The 23,225-nt window shown below is 38.8% G+C and overlaps 1 protein-coding gene across 3 annotated transcripts in view; it reads left to right on the top strand.

Moving 5' to 3' along the window:
• CORIN (corin, serine peptidase) overlaps window positions 1-23,225 on the top strand; it is a 250,143-nt gene that overhangs the window by 27,803 nt on the left and 199,115 nt on the right. For all 3 annotated transcript variants that reach the window (XM_059162131.1, XM_059162141.1, XM_059162120.1), the window contains exons 2-3: window positions 4,196-4,340; window positions 22,379-22,579. In XM_059162131.1, the coding sequence (XP_059018114.1) occupies window positions 4,196-4,340; window positions 22,379-22,579 (346 nt within the window). The remainder of the gene's footprint in view (window positions 1-4,195; window positions 4,341-22,378; window positions 22,580-23,225) is intronic.

The following is a 23,225-nucleotide window of genomic DNA, read 5'->3' on the forward strand; positions in this document are numbered from 1 at the left end:
TTTACTAGAATGTAGGATCTATGAGGCTGGATATTTTCACTCTGCCTGATATATAAGTGCACAAACAGTACCTGACACACAATAGGTGCTCAATTACTTTTTCCTAAGATAGGGAGCTCTGAAAAAATACCAGACATGGGGATAAAGATTATTTATTTGGTTTCAGACATGTTAGGTATGAGGTATTTTTGTAACATCCACTGGGGAGAGGTCAAATGCCCAGTTGGATACAAAACTCTGGAGCCCAGGGGAAAGATCTACGCTTGTTAGGTAAAGATGTAAGTCAAGTGTGTAGGGCTGGCAATTGAGCTATTTGTGTGGACAACATTGCTCAGAGAGTATGAATGTAAGAAAAGAACTTACAGAAAGAGAAGGAATGACCAGACAGGGAGGAGAAAGAGAAGTCAAGAAAAGAAAGTGTTTGAAGCAGATGGGAGGGGTTAACTGAGAATTTGATCTCTCACATGGTGCTGGGATGTCATTACAAGGGTAACCGAAAAATGTCTTTGGAATAGAGCAAAGTGGAGGTCATTGGTGACCATAGCAAAAGCTCTTTTGGTGCAGTGACAGAAGTGGGTCCCAAATCGTAAAAGAGTAAACAGTAAGTGAAGAAATTTGGACGATAAGTATTAACAACTCCTAGGGTGTTTTGGATGAGAGAGAGAGGACAGTGGCTGAAGTGTGATACAGGTTTGAGGATGGTTAAAAAAAAAAAAAAAAACAAAACTGGAAAGACCTGAACATGATAAAAAGCTGATGGAAGGGGGAGAGAGGGCAAGAGAATGGGAGAGAGCTTGAACATATGATTTAATGGAGAATTAAGGTGTAAAATTCCTGAGAAGGGAGAAGGAAATGAAATCTGTCACAAAAGTAGGAGGAGTCATCTTAAATACGAAGAGCCTTCAATAGCTTCTGTGTTCGAACAGAAGAGAAGGTTCTATAAATGATCATGTGTGTAGGTTTAGATTTAGGTAGATGAGGCAATTCTCATTTGACTGTTTTTTATTCTCTCTGTAAGATGGAAACTGAAGTGGGTCATCTCCTAGAGTGAGGGCAGAGAGGAGATGGTAGTTTGAGGAGAATGGAGAAGGCTTTACCTCAGCAACTGAGTTGAGTCCTCTACAGCTATATTTGACTATCCAGGTATAGATACAGAGAGAGTAGATCATTGGATTCATCTGGTGTTGGCTTTTACATGATGGAGTGGGGGAAAAGAAAATCCAGAAGGGTAGGCAGGTCCAGAGCATTAGCAGGAATATTGTTTCATTAATGGTCCAAAGAGTCTAAAGGAGATACATAGGGAATTGAAAAAAGGAGAGAGCTGATAGACTGGGAGAAGATAGAGGTACCCATGGAAAGCAGGTCATAATTTTGTCTGCTTCAAGTTCTCTACAATGTCTTACCTGATCCTCCAGCAAGAAATTGTGATCCTATCTTTTGAATTCCTTTGGCACTTTAGCTGTAAGACTCATGGTGCTTATCATTTGCTACCTTGACATATAGTTATATTATTTATGGACATATCTCTTATTAGACTGAACTTTTGAGGGACAATTGGCCTGAAATCATTGTTATATCCATCATTGTGCTTATTATAATAGTAGGTGCTCAATAACTAATTGTTGAGTAAATAAGTAAGTAGAGTCTACTACTGCCTGTGTTGGGCTACAGTCCCACACTTGCTTATCTCCAAGCCTGAAAGGGCACCACCCACTCAGTGCTAGCCTTGTAATCAATGCAGTATTGCAGCTCTTATATTAAATTGTGTCAGTGTGTTGGTGTGCAAACTTGGGAGCTTCCTCGGTTAAAATTTGAAACTGGCCTCCATATACAGGGGGCAAGGTGGTGCTAAAGAAAGAGGCAGACCACTTCAGATTGGTAGACAGCAGGTTAAATAAGCAAGGGAACTTGCTATGAGACTTCTTTGGGCAGATATGATGAGTACTTTTCCACACCTGCCAGCCAGAATCATTAAAGTTTATATAGAGGCTTTAACTGGGTTCAGTCATGTGTTTTGTCCAGATGGTCTCAACAGCGCATTGCTCTTTCAAGGCTGAATTCTTGAAAATGGCTTTGGCTGTGGGAACAGTGGTACATTTCAAGGACATTTCAAGGGGGGGAGGAGCCTCTGATTCTCTGGGGCCAGCTCATGGGCCAATGGGTGGGCACATCCTTTTCATGGTCTCCTGTAACACAGTGCCATGTCTTCTTGCAGATAAAATTATAAATGAACTCTGAATGATCTCACCTTGGCTGGTGCATTAAACCAGGTGCAGAGGCAATGAGTCAGTAAAGTCATTAACCTAGGAGATCAAGCCATTCTCAAGCTAACATCATATGTTCTTTCAAATAATATGTCTCATTGGGTATTCTTAAAATTACAGAGGCTACCATTACATCACAGTGTATGTAGTGAACACTGCTTGCAATATGTGTTAATGAACAAGAATTGATTCTCTTAAAGGCAGAATAAAGCAGAAATGGAGTATCATATATGCCTTGAAATTCAGAAGAACCTATCAGAGTTGCCTTTTTATCCATGGGAAATTATCAAGTACTTGTTATATGCTATAAATAAGCAAGTGCAGGACCAACAACGTCTTGTTTATGATAAGGCTCTGTCTCAAAGGTCACTCATTTTTCAAAATCAGATATCTGTTATAGGGGAAGAACCAATGAACCCTGAATAATGCTTGTTTATGATAAGGCTCTGTCTCAAAGGTCATTCGTTTTTCAAAATCAGATATCTGTTATAGGGGAAGAACCAATGAACCCTGAATAATGCATTGGGGGGGGGGATGATGAAGAATTGAAGAGTCTTGTGGTGCTTGAAGTAGTAGAATGTCTGTTAGCAAAATATGGAAATCAGGAGAAGAACTAGTTTAAATGTAGGGATAGAGAGAAGACTAGTTTCATTTTGGACATGTTAAGAAGAGATGCAGCTAAGCACTAGGCATTGGAAACCTATGATAAAATTTGAAAGGGAGTTTGGGACTCAAGAGAGATTTGGGAGTTAGTTATGCAGAGGTTATTATGCATGCTCTGAAACTGTCATAGGAGAAAATGCAAGAAGTGTCAGAAGTCTAAGAGAAAACCGTGAGAAGCACCTTCATGTGGGACCGGAAGAACTGCTCATAGTGTGAGATTCAAATCCCTTAAAAAAAAAAAAAAAAGATTTTATTTATTTATTTAAGAGAGTGAGAGAGTGCAAGGGGGTGGGGGAGAGGGGAAAGCAGAGGGAGAGGCAAACCCCCCCCTGCGCAGGGAGCCCAACATGGGGCTCAATCCCAGGACCCCAGGATCATGACCCAAGCTGAAGGCAGCCGCTTAAACCGACTGAGTCACCTAGGTGCCCCTCAAATCATTTTTAATTTCATCTCGGATTCCTGTTGCAAAAGTCACTGCCCTAAGCTAACCATTTGTAATAAATGAATTTCCAGACATCATCTCTGGCAAGAGATGGAACTAAAAATTAAAGTATTCAATTTAAATTTAAATTAGCAAAATTTCAAGTATTTGAAGATAAGAACTTTTATCTGAACCCTTCGACTCCATCTCATAATCCACTCACCAATGGATAGGCTACACTGGCAGTGTAGACAGTGGAAGGTGTCCTGAGGGGTTGTCACTGTTTAACTAGTCAACAAGACAGGCTCTTTTTCAGTGTTCAACTTCAGTTACTAAATACATTTAACCTTGTTGAATGGCTGTAAATTCATTTTATCCAGATTCATGCAGAGTTGGGTTAGGACTGGTGAGACAAACAGCAATGAAGTCTGGGTAATGTCCTGTCTACACCTACTCACCAATATGTTAACCATGGTACTAGGCTGACTTTGCTTATAGCTCTGGGCCATGGTAATTTATAGCCCTTCGGAATAATACTAAATTGGCAGATATGTTAAAAAAAAAAAAAAAAAAACCAAGGTGGAATCACTTCAAAAGTTCATGTACTCCTGAAAAACATTTCCAAAATAGATGATTTTCTCTGCTCTGAATGCGGTTGTACAGTTATTTGTTCATTTATGAGCATCATTTAGTGACTGAATTCAGTTCCATGCCCTCAAGGACATGCACCAGAATCTCTCAGGACTGCTGCTGCTCTGAATGGACAGCTGTACTCTAAAATTCCATATGGCCTCTTGAGTTGCTTTGTAATATTAAAACCACATTTCCTTTTCTCCTTTTGCTTTAGGTCTTGGGAGCTGTTGACAATAATATGGGTGATGGCTGCTCTCAGAAGACAGCTACTGCTAATATTCTCCGCTTCCTGTTGCTGGTGTTGATTCCGTGTATCTGTGCACTCATCGTCCTGCTGGTGATCCTGCTTTCCTTTGTTGGTGAGTGATGCTGCTGTGAGAGAAAAATGAAGTCAAAATTCAAATGAGCCTAACCATGATTTCTATTTAGTGCTTAGGTAACCTAAAGGGTCAACTTGATGGAGGTTTATCCATTGATTATCTTAGGAACTCTGAAGTTTCAGCCACAGAAATCATTCTGCTGGTTATTCCTATTATAGGAAATTGATGGAGTAATTGATGTAAAGCATTCAAGGTGTAATTACCAGGTGTCAGGCACTTTGAAAGTCCCTGAGAACTTAGGGATGGTTAAATTAGTCTGTCTTCCATAGGAACTCATGGTTGAGAGGAAGACGTGATTATGACTTAGGGCAACACATGTTGATGATGGAGGCATATGCAAGGTACTTTGGGGAACAAAGAAGTCTTCATGAGGCACTAACATTTTAACCTTTGGAATAGTTCATAGAAATTCAGGAAAGAAGGCAATCATGCATGAATTTGGCAGAGAAAGCAGCAAGTGCCAAAGTATGACCCTGTGATAGATGGAGACAGACTTAGGATAGTGGGTAGAATCTTGGCACTGGGAAGAAAAGCAGCTAGATTGATAGATGAAATCCGAATGACACAGGACCTTGCATGTTGTCCCAAGGAAATTGGGCTTCAACACCTGGATTATTGGTTTTCAAACTCTACTCCATGGGAACAAGTTTCAGGGGAGGAGTTTCAACGTTTTGACTTACAATTCTACAAATTAAGTCTTAAACACATGCTCAAACTAAAAGTTTTAACCAAGTGGAGAGCAGCAACCAAATAATTTGTGCTGACAGCTCAATTCATTTGTATTTGGATCTTGCTATCTTTTTAAATAAACAATATGTTAAACTTAAAAGGCGAATGATTGGAGGAGGAAATCCAAAATATTACCTTTGGTAGCTACCTATTGCTATGAATTCAGATTTTTTTTTTCACATGTAGGCAAGTAAAATAGAGAAATAAATACTAAGATGATTCTGATTAAATTGCTTACCAACAATCTTGAATTTTTTATTTCACCAAAACTACCTATTATTTTCTCAATGTCTGGTTTTTAATATGACACACATTAACAACTTATACAGCAAATTAATCCTAATAAGATACAGTTTGTATGTATTTGTAGATATTAGGATCTTATCCGATATTTCTTTGAAAGTAGTATGAAAATGCTTGAAAACCATTGCTATGGGTTGTAGTTTACCATTGGAGGATCTCTCCAAGTGGGGAGAAATCTGATCAAATTTGTATTTGCAGAAGACAGTAGACCTAGATGCACTGCAGAGGATTGGAGGCAGAAAGGATTGGAGGTGTTTTTGAGGTTTTGAGGCTCTGCCTGTGCCTACATTAGCATTTGTTAGCATTAAGTTAGCATTAAGGCATTTGGTGCATTAAAATCAACAGAAATCGGGGCTCCTGGGTGGCTCAGTGGGTTAAGGCCTCTGCCTTCGGCTCAGGTCATGATCTCAGGGTCCTGGGATCGAGCCCTGCATCAGGCTCTCTGCTCAGTGGGGAGCCTGCTTCCTCCTCTCTCTCTCTCTCTGCCTGCCTCTCTGCCTACTTGTGATCTCTCTCTCTCTCTCTGTCAAACAAATAAATAAAATCTTTAAAAAAAAAAATCAACAGAAATCAAGACTGACTAGATTTTGGTGTGAAGGAGAAGAGGGATCAATATTGACTGCTTGATTTTTTGCTTGGGAAATCAGGATGATTTTGGCACCATCTGTTAACGTGGGAAATAAAGGTAGAGGAGTGGGGCGCACAGAGATGGAGGGCAGGTTGGAAGTTGAGTTTGGTCATGTTAACTCAGAGATACTTGGGGGACAACAAAATATGGTGGTGCCATAGTCCGGGTGCATTCATCTTGGGCAAATTCAACAGTACAGACAGGACCAAGAAATGATTGTAGGAATATAGGAACATGTTGCTTTTCTAAGGACATTTCAAGGGAAATTGCAACTCTATATGATTTTTGGTTCTGTGCTCACTTTAGAACTTAACCTTCACTGCACTGTTATTAACCTGAAGCTGGAAGTATCCAGAAAGGGAGCTCAGAAGGGAGTCCTGACTTCAGTTATGAAGGTGGGAGTTTGACTGGCAGTTGAAACAGGAGAAGTAGATGAACCAGAAAGAGGATGTGTCCTGATGAAAAGCTGAGGGCAGGGGTCCTGGGATCAAGCCCCACATCAGGCTCTCAGCTTAGCAGGAAGCCTGCTTCCCCTCCTCTCTCTCTGCCTGCCTCTCGGCCTACTTGTGATCTCTGTCAAATAAATAAATAAAATCTAAAAAAAAAAAAAAAGAAAGAAAGAAAAAAGAAAAGCTGAGGTCAAAGGCCCTGGAATATTTAAGGGGGAAGATAAAGAAAGAGGAGGAAGTAAGGGAAACAGGAAGAATGGTCAGACAAGAAAAGACCCTGGAAATGCTGGGTTTCACAGCTGCCAAGAGAGGAGAGGCACTTCAGAAGTCAGAGGGTGATAAGAAAACAGAGAGGGAGTAGGCTCTGTCAGTTGAGAGTCTGCCTTTGACTCATAAGCAGGGAGCCTGCTTCTTCCTCTCCCAGCCCACCCCCTCCTATGCATGCACTCCTCCTAATAAATAAATAAGATTTTTTTTTTTTTAAAGAGAGAAAGTGGCTCAGCACAGCAGCATTCAGGTTTTTTCTTTTTTTTTTTTTAACTTTATTTTATTTTTTCAGTGTTCCAAGATTCATTGTTTATGCATCACACCCAGTGCTTCATGCAATATGCGCCCTCCTTAATACCCACCACCAGGCTCATCCAACCCCCCACCACCCCTCCCCTCCAAAACCCTCAGTTTGGTTTTCTTTCTTTTCTGAACAGCATGTTTTCCTTTTCTTTTCTTTTCTTTTCTTTTCTTTTTTTTTTTTAATTTCTTTTCAGCATAACAGTATTTATTGTTTTTGCACCACACCCAGGGCTCCATGCAATCCTTTTTTTTTTTTTAAGATTTTATTTATTTATTTGACAGAAAGAGATCACAAGTAGGCAGAGAGGCAGACAGAGAGAGAGAGGAGGAAGCAGGCTCCCCGCTGAGCAGAGAGCACGATGCGGGACTCGATCCCAGGACCCTGAGATCATGACCTGAGCCGAAGGCAGCGGCTTAACCCACTGAGCCACCCAGGCACCCGTAATCCGTGCCCTCCCTAATACCCACCAATTGGTTCCCCCAACCACCCACCCCCCCACCCCTTCAAAACCCTCAGGTTGTTTTTCAGAGTCCACAGTCTCTCATGGTTCACCTCCCCTTCCAATTTCCCCCAACTCCCTTCTCCTCTCCATCTCCCATGTCCTCCATGTTATTTGTTTTGCTCCAGAAATAAGTGAAACCATATGATAATTGACTCTCTCTGCTTGACTTATTTCACTCAGCATAATCCCCTCCAGTCCCGTCCATGTTGATACAAAAGTTGGGTATTCGTCCTTTCTGATGGAGGCATATTACTCCATAGTGTATATGGACCACATCTTCCTTATCCATTCATCCGTTGAAGGGTGTCTTGGTTCTTTCCACAGTTTGGCGACCGTAGCCATTGCTGCTATAAACATTGGGGTACAGATGGCTCTTCCTTTCACTACATCTGTATCGTTGGGGTAAATACCCAGTAGTGCAATGGCAGGGTCATAGGGAAGCTCTATTTTTAATTTCTTGAGGAATCTCCACACTGTTTCCCAAGGTGGCTGCAGCAGTTTGCATTCCCACCAACAGTGTAAGAGGGTTCTCCTTTCTCCACATCCTCTCCAACACACGTTATTTCCTGTCTTGCTAATTTTGGCCATTCTAACTGGTGTAAGGTGGTATCTCAATGCAACCCATGGAATGGGAGAAGATATTTGCAAATGACAGTGCAGACAAAAGGTTGATATCCAGGATCTATAAAGAACTCAAACTCAACACACACAAAACAGATAATCACATCCAAAAATGGGCAGAAGACTGAGGGTTGCTGGGGGGAAGGGGGGTGGCAGAAGGGGGGTGGGGTTATGGACATTGGGGAGGGTATGTGCTTTGGTGAGTGCTGTGAAGTGTGTAAACCTGGCGATTCACAGACCTGTACCCCTGGGGATAAAAATATATGTTTATAAAAAATAAAAATTTAAATTAAAAAAGAAGAAAAATGTCTTCTGCAATGAAGACATACAAATGGCTATCAGACACATGAAAAAATGTTCATCATCAGTTTGGTTTTCTATTGGAGTTTTAGTCAGTCTGTGCCCACATTGTACTAACTGTGGCCAGCTCTCAGGCTACAGGCTGGACAAAACTGAAGTTCATCTTTGCCACCCTTTCCTTCCAAGACTCCACACCCCTCCAGAGTTGGTCAGCTTTTGTTTCCTTTCCAGGGTCTTCAAGTACTTTTTTGTGTGTTTTGTCTAGTTTTATCGGTATTATCTGTGCAAGTGTCTGTCTGGTTCTACCAATCATACTGTTGTCAGTTTTCAATCTAATTCTGGCAATAGTGTATTCAGAGGCTCACAAACATTGAAAATGACTTCCTTTCATTCTCAGGGTAGAATGCAAATAGAAGTTTTAAACAAATTTTAAGTACCTCAGTGCTGAGAGGCCTCTCAACAGAGAAGAGAAGCAATTAAGATAGTGCTTTATTTCGGTTAAGTTTGTTTATTTATTAGTTCCTATCCTTATAGCTTTATTGAAATTTTAGTATATTCACAGGTAAGTGTAACCCTCGCTACAATCAATTTTGGAACACTTTTACCACTTTAAGAAGAAACTGTACTTTTTACTGTCAGTCTCCTGTCTTTCCATAGCCCCCCTGTCCCAACCCTAAGCTATCACTAATCTGTGTAATAATGTCTCTATAGATTTCCCTATTCTGGACATTTCATATCACCCTATGTGATTTTTGTAACCAGTTTTTTTTTTTTAAAGATTTTATTTATTTATTTGACAGAGAGAAATTACAAGTACACTGAGAGGCAGGCAGAGAGAGAGAGAGGGAAGCAGGCTCCCTGCTGAGCAGAGAGCCCGATGCGGGACTCGATCTCAGGACCCTGAGCCACCCAGGCGCCCCTGTAACCAGTTTTTTAAAAATATTTTATTTATTTATTTGACAGGCAGAGATCATAAGTAGGCAGAGAGAAATAGGGGGAAGCAGGCTCCCCACTGAGCAGAGAGCCCGATGCAGGGCTCGATCCCAGGACCGTGAGGTCATGACCTGAGCCGAAGGTAGAGGCTTAATCCACTGAGCCACCCAGGTGCTCCTAACCAGTTTTTTTTTAATTTTGCATAATATTTTCAATGTTCTATTATATTTCTACTATAGTCTACTATATCCTATTAGTTCCATTTCATGTTCTATTATATTTCAGTATTTCATCCCTTCTTACAGCCAAATAATATTCTGTTGTGTGGATTTACCACTTTTTCTTTGTCCATATACCAATTTTAGTTGTTTCCATCTTTTGCCTATTATGAATAATGTTGCTCTGAACATTCATGTACAAGTTTTTGTGTGAACATATGTTTTCATTTCTTTTGGGTTTATACCTAGGAGGAGATTTCTTTTATTACTGTATATGGGATTAGGAAGTATACCATTTATAACCACTTCTAAGTACCACTATGGCTTATATTTAGGTAACCTTTAGAAAGTGGGGGTTTCCTGGACATTTTCTTCAAAAGCATTCGTTTCATAGATTCAGCACCAGATGATATATGGATATATTAAGTAATATCTCCTCAAATAAATATTTCCTATTTTATAACTGAGATGTTTGTTGCTGTACTGAGCAATAAAACCATTTATATCTGTGTTTTAAAAAAAAACCTCATTAAATCCTGCTTACTTTCAAACATGTTCTTTTTGGTTTGCATTTATAACTCCATACTCTTTCAAAGTTTTATAGTTATTTATGGGATAGCTATACTATGGGATGGTGGGATGCCAAATTTGTATAAATTTTGTATAAATAACAGGAGCTATAGCTTCAAAAGACAAAGATAATAGTGAGAGGATTGTTATTTGGGACAATATAATAAAAGCTTTAGGCTAATACATATGCATTATGTGTCTCTAATTTTGTCTCTTTGGGCTTCTCTCATGTATAAAACCAAGTGGCAAAGAGATTCCTGAAGATAAGAGAGTTGGACTTTTCTGAATAATTATTTCAGTGGCAGGATATAGAACAGAGCAATAGCAAATAGTTTCTCTCCTCAACCCCCAAAACCAAAGTTGGAACTACAAAGTCTTAGTTTAGTTTAGTTTAGTTTAGTGTTTCTAAAATCAGCAGAAACCGTGAGCTGTCCATATGGTTCCAAAGATTTGGACTCTAAAATAAAGATTCTGTTTTTTAAAAAATCGAAGTCCAGGATCAGATAGATTACAAGGTGGATTTTACCACACATTTAAGGAAGAGTTCATATGTACTCTCCTTAAACTATTTCAAAAAATAGGGGCGCCTGGGTGGCTCAGTGGGTTAAAGCCTCTGCCTTCAGCTCAGGTCATGATCTGTGGGTCCTGGGATCGAGCCCCGCATCAGGCTCTCTGCTCAGCAGGGAGCCTGCTTCCTCCTCTCTCTCTCTGTCTGCCTCTCTGCCTACTTGTGATCTCTGTCAAATAAATAAATAAAATCTTAAAAAAAAAAAACTATTTCAAAAATAGATGAGGAAGGGGAGCTCACAAAGACATTTTATGTGGCCAGCATTATCCTGATACCAAAACCAGACAAAGACAACACACACACACACACACACACACACACAAAACCACACACAAACTATAAGCCAATATCTTTGAAGAACACAGATGCAAAAATCCTTAACAAAATAGCAAACCATTCAATAATACATTAAAAGGATTATTGCCACAATCAAGTGGGATTTATTCTGGGGATGCAAGGATAATTTAATATTTGCAGATCAATCAATGTGATAAACTACATGAACAAAATGAAGAATAAAAATCATTTCATCATTTTAATAGATGCAGAAAAGCATCTGACAAAATTTAACAACAGTTCATGATAAATACTCTCAACAGTGTGAGTGGAGGGAACATACCTCAACCTAATAAAGGTCATTTATAAAACACCCACAGCTAACATCATACTCAATTGGGAAAAACTGAGAGCTTATCTCTAAGATCAGAATAAGACAAGGATGTCCATTCTCAGTACTTTTATTAAACATAGTACTGGAAGTCCTAGCCACAGCAATCAGAAAAGCAAAAGAAAGAGTCATCTATATTGGTAAGGAAGAAGATAAACTGTCACTATTTGAAGATGACTTGATACCATATATAGAGGATCCTAATGACTCCACCAAAAAACTATTACAAGTAATCACTGAAGTCAGGAAATTTGCAGGATACAAAATTAACCCCCAGAAATCAATAGTATTCCTGTACACTAAGAATGAGTAGCGCCAATAGGAGAAATTACAAAAACAGTTCTATTTACTATTGCACCAAAAAGGATAAAATACCTAGGAATAAACTTAACCAAGGAAGTGAAAGATCTATACTCTGAAAGCTATAAAACACTGATGAAAGAATTGGAGATGACAGAAACAAACGGAAAGATATTCCATGCTCATGGATTGGAAGAATGAGTATTGTTAAAATGTCCATACCACCCAATGTCCAAACAGTCTACCGATTCAGTGAAGTTACTCTCAGAATACTAAGAGCATTTCTCAAAGAACTAGAACAAGTAATGCTAAAATTTTGATAGAACCAAAAGGACCCCAAATAACCAAAGCCTTCTTGGGAAATAAGAACAAAGCTGAAGAGATGACAATCCCAGGCTTTAAGATATACTACAAAGCTTTAGTCAAAACAATATAGTGCTAGTGTGAAAACAGACATATAGATCATTGAAAGAGAATAAATAGTCCAGAGATAAAGCCATATTTATATGGTCAATTAATCTATGACAAAGAAGGCAAGACTATAACATGCAATGGGAAAAGTCTTCAACAAATGGTGCCGGGAAAACTGGACAGCTGTAGGCAAAAGAATGAAACTGGACCACTTTCTTATACCATTCACAAACATAAACACAAAATGGATTAAAGAGGTAATGTGAGATCTGAAACCATAAAATTTCTAGAAGAAAACATAGGTAGTAATTTCTTTGATAGTGGCCATAGAAATGTTTTCCTTGATATGTCTGTTCTAGCAAAGGAATCAAAAGCAAAATTAAACTATTGGGACCACATAAAAATAAAAAGCTTCTACACAGTGAGGGAAACCATAAACAAAACAAAAAGACAATGTATTGAATGGGAGAAGGTATTTACAAGATATATCTGATAAGGGGTTAATACTCAAAATATATAAAGAACTTATACAACTGAACACCAAAAAAAAAAAAAAAAACCCCAAATAATCTAATTAAATATGGGCAGAGGATCTGAATAGACATTTTTCCAAAGAAGATGCACAGACACATCAAAAAATGCTCACCATCATCAATCAAGGAAGTTTGCAAGGAAATGCAAATTAAAACAAAATGAAATATAACGTTTTGGCTCTCAGAATGGCTAAAATCAAAAACATAAAGAAATGATAAGTGTTGGTGAGGATGTGGAGATAAAGGAACCCTTGGGCACAGTTTTGGGGAATGCAAATTGGTGAAGCTCTTGTGAAAAACAGTGTGGAAATTCTTCAAAAAAAATTAAAGGTAGAATTACTGTGTGATCCAGCAATTCTACTACTGAGATTTGCTCAAAGAAAATGAAAAATCTAACTCAAAAAGATACATGTACCCCTATGTTTACTGTAGCATTACTGACAATGGCCAAGATATGGAAGCAGTCCAATTGCCCATCAGTAGACTAATGGATAAGAAGAGGCAGTATATCTATATCTATAGATATATAGATATGAAATGGAATATTTTGTGGTCATTTATAAAAGGATGAGATCTTGCTATTTGTGACAACATCGATGGGCCCAAAGTCTATTATGCTGAGTGCAATAACTCAGACTGAAAAAGATAAATACCATATGATTTCACTCATATGTGGAATATAAAAAACACAAAGCAAGTAAATAAGCAAACAAACAAAAAGCAGAATCAGACCGTAAGTACAGAGAACAGATTGATGGCTGCCAGAGGGAAAGGGATGGGGGATGGGCAAAGTGGGAGAAGACGGGTGGGAGATACAGGCGTCCAGTTACCACCAATTGAATAAGCCACAGGAATAAAAGGCGCAGCATAGGGTACACAGTCAGTGATATTTGAGTAGCCTTGTACGGTGACAGACGATAACTACACTTGTGAGCATAGCGTAACAGAAGTTGAATTACTATGTTGCATGCATGAAACTAATGTGACACTATGTCAATTATACCCAAAAATGTTTTTTAAAAAAAGATTTAGGGGGCACCTGGGTGGCTCAGTTGGTTGGACAACTGCCTTTCACTCAGGTCATGATCCTGGAGTCCCGGGATGGAGTCCCACATCGGGCTCCCAGCTCCACAGGGAGTCTGCTTCTCCCTCTGACCTTCTCCTCGCTAATGTTCTCTCTCACTGTCTCTCTCTCAAATAAATAAATAAATAAATAAATACTTTAAAAAAAATAAAAATACAAAAAGATTTAGGTTGTTGAAAGACATTGAAAGGAAAACTGAAGAGTGGGGAAGTTATAATATTCTATCTAGGTTTTTATTTCTTTAGTTATAGCTTAATAATGGAGAGCCATGTGACATAGAAAAATAATTTATAATAATTTTATAAGGCTGGGGTTTAGTGTTCTTCCTCTTCCATTTACTAGATGTGTGGGTTTTGGTCAGATCCTTCAACTTCTCTGTCAGAGGAAGAATTAAATTCTTACTCATGTTACAGAATTATTATGTAAGTCAAATGAAATTAAATTTGTTGTAGCCTTTTCATAAACAACAAAATTTATTATGGAAGTAAAGAATTAGATTTTATTATACTCAAAAATTGACTAAAAACGTGTTTATTTCTTTTTAACTCTATCCATAAGAACTAAAATTTTTGTGCTATGATCCATTGTCATTGTAATCCCAGAATTCATAACCTCAATAACTCTACAACCTAGCCATTGCCACAATATGTTTTAATTGCCAGTGAAGTCACTAGGAAGGAATAAATTTGACTGTGGGATTTGCAATGGATGGCAAGTTTCACACAGCTCTTATACTTAGACCCGAAGATTAATTTCAGAGGCTAATCCATTTCTTATCAGAATTAAGCCAGGAGCAGGTCATGCTGCCTTCCCATGCCTACAAGAGTTAGCTTTTGTGATAGAGTACTTTATTAGAGATTGCATCGATATCTGCCTTAAATTATATGTAATATATAAATAATACATAAACACATATACACAATATTTAAAGTAAAATTATTTTGGTATGTTGGGAAACATTCGGCAAAATAGAATTATAGCGGTATTTTGGCTCTATTCGACCCTTTAATGAACATTTATTGAGTGCAAGGCAGTGTGTTATGGCACTGAATAAAACCTACCCTTGTGGGCTCCACAGTTCAGTGAGGGATGAAGGCATTAAAAAATGATCCCACAATTAATTAATGACACCAGAGGTGACTCTGATGTGGGAGGAGACAATTGCTATGTGAGTTTATGACAGGGGCCCAAAGCTAGTTTGAGTCGAGGACGATTGGAGTGGCACTTTCAACATGAACTCCACGAGGATGTGGAGTGTGGGAGTGACTTGGTTGATCTTCAGAGGCTTTTACAAGGTGCCTCTGGCAGGTGTGGGGAGAGAAGGTTGAAGTGGGTAGAGTATGTGGCAGGAAGAAAAAATATGGGGTTATTGCAACAGTTCTCCAAGTGTAGGGTGTTTTGGACTTTTGCAAACTATTAGTCATCTTAATTTCACCAAAGTTATGGTCCAGAAAGTCTCATTAGCTTGTTTCCTGTCTTCTTTCCCAGGCTCTTGAAGTCTTGATTTCAAAGGCCCTTCTATTCATCCACTTCTAAAATAAATTTTGTTTGTTTTAACCATAAGCTTATCAAGGGTGGTCTAAGGTAGCTTTCCTAATTTTCGTAGTACTGTGAAAGGACAGTGTGTGGCCAGTTAATGCTTTGTTTTGTCATGCAGTGAAGAAGAAAAACAAATTATAGTGGTGAAGATTGTAGGAAATATGGCAAATAGCCCATTTTTCTTGAACTCAGGAGAAATATTCCTCGACAAAAGTGACTTTCCGCTTCAAAAATGCTAGCTGAGCTAAAGATCATTGAACTTAAATATCGTTTTTCTCTCAGCAAACTTCTTTACGCTTGTGGCTTTTATAAGAACTTGGAATTAGAAGAATTTTAACTTCCTAACTTAGAATATTTCATTTCGATTATCACATTAATATGGAAAAACTTCCCAGATCCTTATTTCCATACACCAGAAATCTAAGATCCTGTATGACCTTTTATGACCTGACTCTGTATTCCTAAGTCCCCCATATTCCTTGAATAACCCTGGCCTTCAGGTGTAGATTCATGGACATAGAGTTCTCAAACTTGAGAATAGTTTTTCTTTAATTGCTCAGGCCTGAGGTTATATGTAATGTTTAAAGCTTTCTGAAATAGGAGTCTAAACCCATGTACTCAAAGTGTAGTGCATGGGGACAATGTCAACATTCCTTGGGAGTTTGTGTGAAAAGCAGATCCCACTCCAGACCTCTTGATCTTGCATTCTAGCAAGATCCCAAGGTGATTTCTGTGCTTGATCCTGTCCTCAACACGCCGCAATCTGATCTTCCCTCTTTCTCTTTTTGTCATACTACTAAATGTCCTTTCTGAGGCACCAGTGACTTTTTATCCAATGCACAGCATTTGAAACCAATGTGCATTTGAATAAGACTTTTTTAAAAAAAAGATATAAAATTAAAAAAGTAAATAAAAGAATATAACAACCAAAATTGGGTAATGGAGAGCAGGAGGGTGGTCAGAGGAGATAGATTTTCATCTTCATTCTTAATGTGGAGCCAACCGTTTTCCTAAAATAGAGAATGAAGTTTGACTTTTTTTTAAAGATATTGTTCAAAATTAATAAATAAAAATGATAAATACCACCACTTGAAAAACAAAACATCTTGGTGGAAAGACTAGGCTTTGAAGTCAGACTGCATGGTTTTGAATTCCCGCTCAGTTGCTGGCTTTGATATCTTGAGCAATTTTCATAGAACTTTCTAGTTCTCTTTTGTAAAGTGAAATGATATTAGTATCTACTTCATAAGGTTGTGAAGCGTAAATGGAATAATGGATTTAAAATGCTTAGCAGTAAATGCTCAATAAGTGTAATTATTATTGTCCTTTAAAAAAACAAAACAAAACACAAAAACCTCATGCTTTCTCTCTGTGCTTGTTTTTGCCAGTTTCAAGGGAGCATGTTCATGGTTAGTTGGTGCCAGCAACATTGTCTGTCATTCAGCTGGGATCATATGACCAGATATGATCTTATCCAGTCTTAATTACTCCTTTCTTTTCAAAATGTGCTTCTGTTTTGCCTGCATGTTCTCACTTCTGATTTTTCTGCTATTTCTTGACAGCTCTTTCTCTGTCTGCTTGAGTTCATCTTTCTTTACCTAGCCATTAAATGCTGGGATTTCTGTCCTAAGCTCTCTCTTTCTTCTCACTTGACACCCATGCCCCTCTCGGCAATGTCATCCACTCCCATGCCTTCATCATCCATACATTTCAACAAGTAGTCATTAAGGCCGACACTGGTGCCCAACATTCTGCTGAGATGCAGACGTGCATAATGCATCTTCCTACCTTCAAGGAGGCAGACAGGGAAACAGACGATCGTTCTTGAGAGTAGGTGTGATCCAAAGAGTGTGTGCTCTGGAAGATATAAATTTGTGGCGGTCTGGCAAATCATTCTGGAGGAAATGTTAAGGTTCTTTAGATTTAGACTTTTTTTCCCCTTGAATGTTTTGCAAGCATTGTAAACTCAATGTATTTGTAAATTATCTGTTGTAACAGTCAGGAGAGGCTGTGCTGTCCTGTATAACAAAAGTAATCCTAAAATAGTAGTGGTTTAAAAACAACAAAGGTATTTTCTCCTTGGTGTTACAAGTCCTTTGTGAATGGCACGGGGGCTTTGCTCACTGAAATCATTCAGGGACTAAAGTGAGGGCCAGCCATCATCTTGCACCTGTGCAAATTATTGTGCCTGAGAAAAAGGAAAAGAGCCCTGGAGATTCTTTTTTTTCTTTTTTTAAAGTGTATGATACAGTATTATTAACCACAATCACCAGGCTGCACACTAGATGCCCAGAACTTACTCATCTTATAACTGGAAGTTTGTACCCTTTGACCAATGTCAAAAAAGTCCAGAGACAGGGAATTAGGTCAGAGAGTGTAACCCACGCATGTGTCTTAGTAGAATGCAAGAGAATTGAAAATTTTTGATCAGTAGCCCTAATGATTACCACTTCTCTCACAGTGTAGGGGTGGGGGGAGGGTCCCTTCAGATACACTGTAATTCAAACCAGAAACCAGGAAGGGACCTCTGACTTGTTCCCTGTCACTCACAATTTTGCCTCTGAAAACTCTCTTCTAAATGTTACCTTTGTCTTGGTTGCTTTTGCCTTGGGTCAGGCCATACTCTTTTCTCACTCGGACTATTGCAGTAGCATCCTTATTATCCTCCAGACTTGACGCCATTCCAGCATCATCCTGCTGCCCCAGTAATCATTCCATTGTGCCACCCCATCTAAGATCCTACAAAATTCCTCATCATAAGAACAATTCCAGGACTTTAAGAGGAACTACTCTTTATAATGTGGCTACTTCTCCTTCTCTCGCTTTCCCTCCTGCCAGTCCCCCGTGTGCTGGCTGTATTTAATGACCTGCTGCTGGGCTTTGCATATTTTCCCCTTTGTTCCATCTAGAAAGTTCTCCATTCCCTATTACCACACCCCTTCTTCCTCACAAATGCTTTGCTCAAACATACACAATCGTTAAATATCTTTTAAGATTTCTATTGAGGTTGGGCGCCTGGGTGGCTCAGTGGGTTAAGCCTCTGCCTTCGGCTCAGGTCATGATCTCAGGGTCCTGGGATCGAGTCCCGCATCGGGCTCTCTGCTCAGCAGGGAGCCTGCTTCCCTCTCTCTCTCTCTGCCTGCCTCTCTGTCTACTTGTGATCTCTCTCTGTCAAATAAATAAATAAAATCTTTAAAAAAAAAAAGATTTCTATTGAGGATGATTCTCCCCTAAGAAACCTTTTCTGACTTTCTCAAATGGCATGACAGCTACTTCTCTACTTTCTGTCACCAGATTGCCTTATGCATATCATTCTCAAAGCCGTTGTATCATGGTTTGTATTTTTAGACTACATGCCTGTTTCCCTCAACTAATCTATAAACATCTTGATGATAAGAAGCTCTTACTAAATGTGTTTTCAGCAGAGAGTAAATACAAAAGTTCCTGGCACATAGAAAATGCCAAGTAAATGTGTTACCACATGGCTAGAGATATAAAGATAAGGAATTACTTTCAAACTCGTATCATAGGAAGGTAATTTTTTCTCCATGCATTGGGTGGTTGATTTTTTCCAACATGTACAACTTGTTCGAAGTGAGAAGTGTGAGTGGGTGCATGTGTATGTGTGTGTATCACGTCCCAGCTCAATTCTTGGGTAAGTTAAATAACTCTTGAAAGCTTTGTTTTCCTTCTCCCTGAAACTCTGTAAAGAGCTAGTAATTTCATCTGTTTTAAAAGATTGTTGGAAAGCCAGCTCTGTAGATGCCTATCCTGAATATCCCTAGCAAGATGCCTGTATTAGTTTCCTATGACTGCTGAAACAAATCAATTACTTAGTAACTTAAAATGACATAAATATATTAAATTCAAGTTATGGAGGGCAGAAGTCTGAATGGCACTAGGCTAAAAGTAAGATATTGGCAGGACTGTATTCCTTCTGGAGGCTCTAGGGGACAGTCTGTTTCCTATCTTTCCCAGCTCCTGGAGGCTTCCTGCTTTCCTTGGCTTGTGGCCTCTTTCCTTATGCAAAATGAGCAGTGGTCCATTGAGTCTGTATGCGGCATGGCTCTGACGCATACCCACTCACCTCCCTCTTCTGTTTAGGAAAACTCCATGACCATTTAAGCCATACAGCCTTGATCAGTGTGGCCTTGCATTAACTTGGCATGAAAGAGCCCCCCACTTCATTCACTCCAAAAGTAGGTTAAGTGATTCTTTTGAACATTTTTGTTATGTGGGTTGCATTTATTATCAGTAAAAACTGGTATTTATTTAAGAGCACCTGAGTAATCCTAGGAAGGCAGTTTTCCTTTCATGACTATCATTATGTAGTAATGACTAAAAGTTATTGAGAACTTACTATGTGCCAGGACCTGTTCCAAATGTGTCTGTGTGTACGTGTGTATACATATATATATAGAGAGAGAGAGAGAGAGAGAAAGACTAATTTGATCCTAATGACCAGTCCCTTGAGGGGAGGGCCTTTTATTTTCCTTATTTTATGGTATTTGAGAGTTTTCCCAAAGTTTCAGGGCTGGTAAGTACCAGAGATGGGATTGAAATCCAGGTGGTCAGGCTGTAGGACCTGCACTTTGAACCACAGCACTATAAAAATAGGAATATAGGAGGATGGGGGCAAAACAGGAAGAATGAACCCTCCACTTTGGGCTAATAACCCTTAGCACTTTTACAGCTCATCATGGTATAGTCTGAGGGCATTCAGTCTTACTGAGTTCTAATTTTTGTTCTTTAAAAAAAAAAAAAAAGCATCATAGATGACCAACTGTGAGTTGAGAGTTGGTGGGTTTCCAGAGATGCTTGAAAATAAATTGTCTAATGAGTTCAGGCTTTTTAGATAGGTCCTTAGGTGTGTTTCCTCCCACTCTCTGTCAGTTGGTTGGTCTGTCTGTCCCTTTAAAATTGTATTCAAAGAACAGTAACTCCAACCACTACCCTATATCATGGATTACCTTTGCCTTTCTTTTTTCTTCTTGTTTTTTTTTAAATTTTTTAATTTTTTCAGCGTAACAATATTCATTATTTTTGCATCACACCCAGTTACCTTTGCCTTTCTGTCTATTCTGCCAACTTGCTTTGATATGTGAGTTTAAGAGCAGGGAAGCTGAATTTTCTTTTTAAACCATTTTTTAAAAAAGATTTTATTAATTTATTTGACAGAGACACAGCAAGAAAGAGAGCACAAGCAGGGGTGGGTGGGAAAGGGAGAGGCAGGCTTCCCACTGAGCAAGGAGCCTGATGCGGGACTCGACCCAGGACCCGACCTGAGCCGAAGGCAGCCACTTATTGACTGAGCCACCCAGGTGCCCCGGGAAGCTGAATTTTTGCAGGAAGTTGTTATCCGAATCAGCGTTTCCTAAGAATGCATTTAACACTTTCGCCCCTGTGGTTAGATGAAAAAGATAAAGGAAAGATTATTAATGTGGCTGATCACTATAAACAAAATGTGAAGAACAACTGTTGGCATATTTCATAGGGGAAGGCACTCCTTTTAAGTGAGTTATTCAGGGTTATAACTGTGAGGAGTTGGCATTTGCCGAAAGTCCGTTGACAGAGCCGGATGTTGATTCAGAGGGTTAGCATCATAAGCCAATCACCTTTATGGGCTTTAAAAGTCCATGATAGCCACATTAGTGGAATTAACATGTTACTGCGAAAAGACTATTTATGTCAAAATAAGTAACATTGAGAGCAATTACATAAATAGATGAAAATAAAATCATATCTAATTGATTCATACATTCTTCTGTATGAAAGAAATAACATATTATACATATTATACAGTCATCAAGTCTATCACATTTAAGATGACTTTAATATTGACTCAGAATCACACAGACGTTATGGAGAGCGTGTTACCTGCACCACATGGTCACAATTGAGCTTTTATGCTGCACCGTTTTATTTAGAATCTTTCGGCAGATGAAACCGTTGACCTTAGTGTTAGCTAGAAAACAGCTGCTTTTCTATTTTGATTTGTAGTTAATGTTTTCCAAGTGTCAAGCACATGTAGAGAAATTTTTTCCATAGACTGATATTAAACATTTTATTTATATTTATTTTATTTTTAATGGCCCGTGGACTGTTTGGCAAAGGAAGAGCCAATAAGAGCATTCATTGTAAATTCCTTTAGGGGGGGAAAAAAACCCTCCCTCGGGTATTTCTATAATGAATCAATATCACATTTGTTTATTTTAGTGACATACAATTATAGTGCTATATTCTGGAAACAGTCTGTTGTCTATTTTTACTAAGTTAAAAATACATCATCTCTTTCAAAGTTTTCAGGAGTTTCTGCCGAAGCCAAAGCTAGGTAATTTCCAATAACGTTTGACTGTTTTGTCAATGAATGAATACCTCAAAAAAGTGACGAGTTGATCATCTTAGTTTAACAACTACATCATATTGATTGTATTATATTTATATTTTCTGGTCAAAGATGAAGATAATTTAGTTCCTTCTCTCAGTTTTTCTAGAATTAGAGTTTTACTTTTGGGGAGTTTTTATGATATAGTGTTGGTAAACATATGAGCCCTATTATTTTTATTTATCTATGATGCATAGGTCACTGAAATTTGGAAAACGTGGAGGGATGTAAGGCCAAAGCTAAGCAGGCACAATTGTCCTTTGGTGGCAGAGAGAAGAGATATAAAAAGCTTGTGCCTTAGGTACTAAAGATCATAAAATGATTTTTGAAATTGAGAACCTGAGAAAAGAGGAAGGAAACACTGTAAGATTTACCACATCTCATTTATTTGTTGTGAGTCTCAGGTGAGGTGGAATTGCCCTAAATTCTTTGGGCATGGGGACACCAAGATGGAGATGCAATTTCTCTACCTGAAGCTTTTGAGAAAGCAGCAGACTCTTCACAGAGTTAGGGTACTCATGGTAGAAGAGAAACTCTCTTGGTTGTTCCAGTGAAGTGAGTAGTTTGGCTAGCCATCATCTTTCTCTTTGTGTTTGCCTGGGTGGAATGAAACTTGGGAAAGTAGCTCTAGAGTTTTCTTAATGGATTTATTTTTTAATGAATACTTCTAGTAATGTATCAAAATATCTTTTTTTTTTTCTTCCAGGAACATTAAAAAAAGCTTATTTTAAATCAAATGGGAGTGAACCTTTGGTCACTGATGGTGAAGTTCAAGTGTCTGATATTATTGCTACAAATACAATTTGTAACAAGAGCACTGTGACATCTGCTACACATCCCAATCAACACATTCCAGCCTGGACCACAGATGCTTTTCTCCCAGGGGACCAAAATCACAAGAACACAAGTGAGTCTGAGGGTGCTGAGTACTCGTGCCCTTTAATGTCTTCAGAACCCACAGGTGGACTTTGAAGTGTGGCAACCAGTGCTCTTAACTCTCAATCACTTGCAGGTCACACAGGCAAAACTCCATTCTCTTTTCTGGCAAACGTAACTATTGACTATTAACTATATTACTATCCCCCCAATTGGCATTTCAGGTGCTCATGTGTTCTTTTTACCTTTTTTTCCTCTTCTCCTTCTCTTATTGTCTGTGCAATTACTTTACGTGTTGTTGACTGACAATCACATCTTGAGGAAAATGACGTCTATGAGAGGACAAATGGATCTGTCTGCTATTCCAGAATAAGAGTTGGAAGAGAGAGAGAGAGGACAGAGTGTGGAGATGGGACCAGTTAGATGGTGGCAGGCTCTGGTTCTATTTCTCAGTATCCCTCAGATATTTAGTAAAGGCATTAAGCTTCCAAGAATACTGGTGGGGGAAAAGTTGTGGGTAAAGTGTCCCAAGAGCTTTGGCTCTGATCCAGTTAGTGCTGGCAAAACATAATCAGAGCACAGTCACTGTAAGAACTGCAGTTGTTTTCATTCTTATTTTCTTTTTTCTACAGATTTTATTTATTTGATGGGGCGCTTGGGTGGCTTAGTGGGTTAAA

Source organism: Mustela lutreola, chromosome 1 (genome assembly GCF_030435805.1).
Source record: "Mustela lutreola isolate mMusLut2 chromosome 1, mMusLut2.pri, whole genome shotgun sequence".
Taxonomy (NCBI): domain Eukaryota; kingdom Metazoa; phylum Chordata; class Mammalia; order Carnivora; family Mustelidae; genus Mustela; species Mustela lutreola.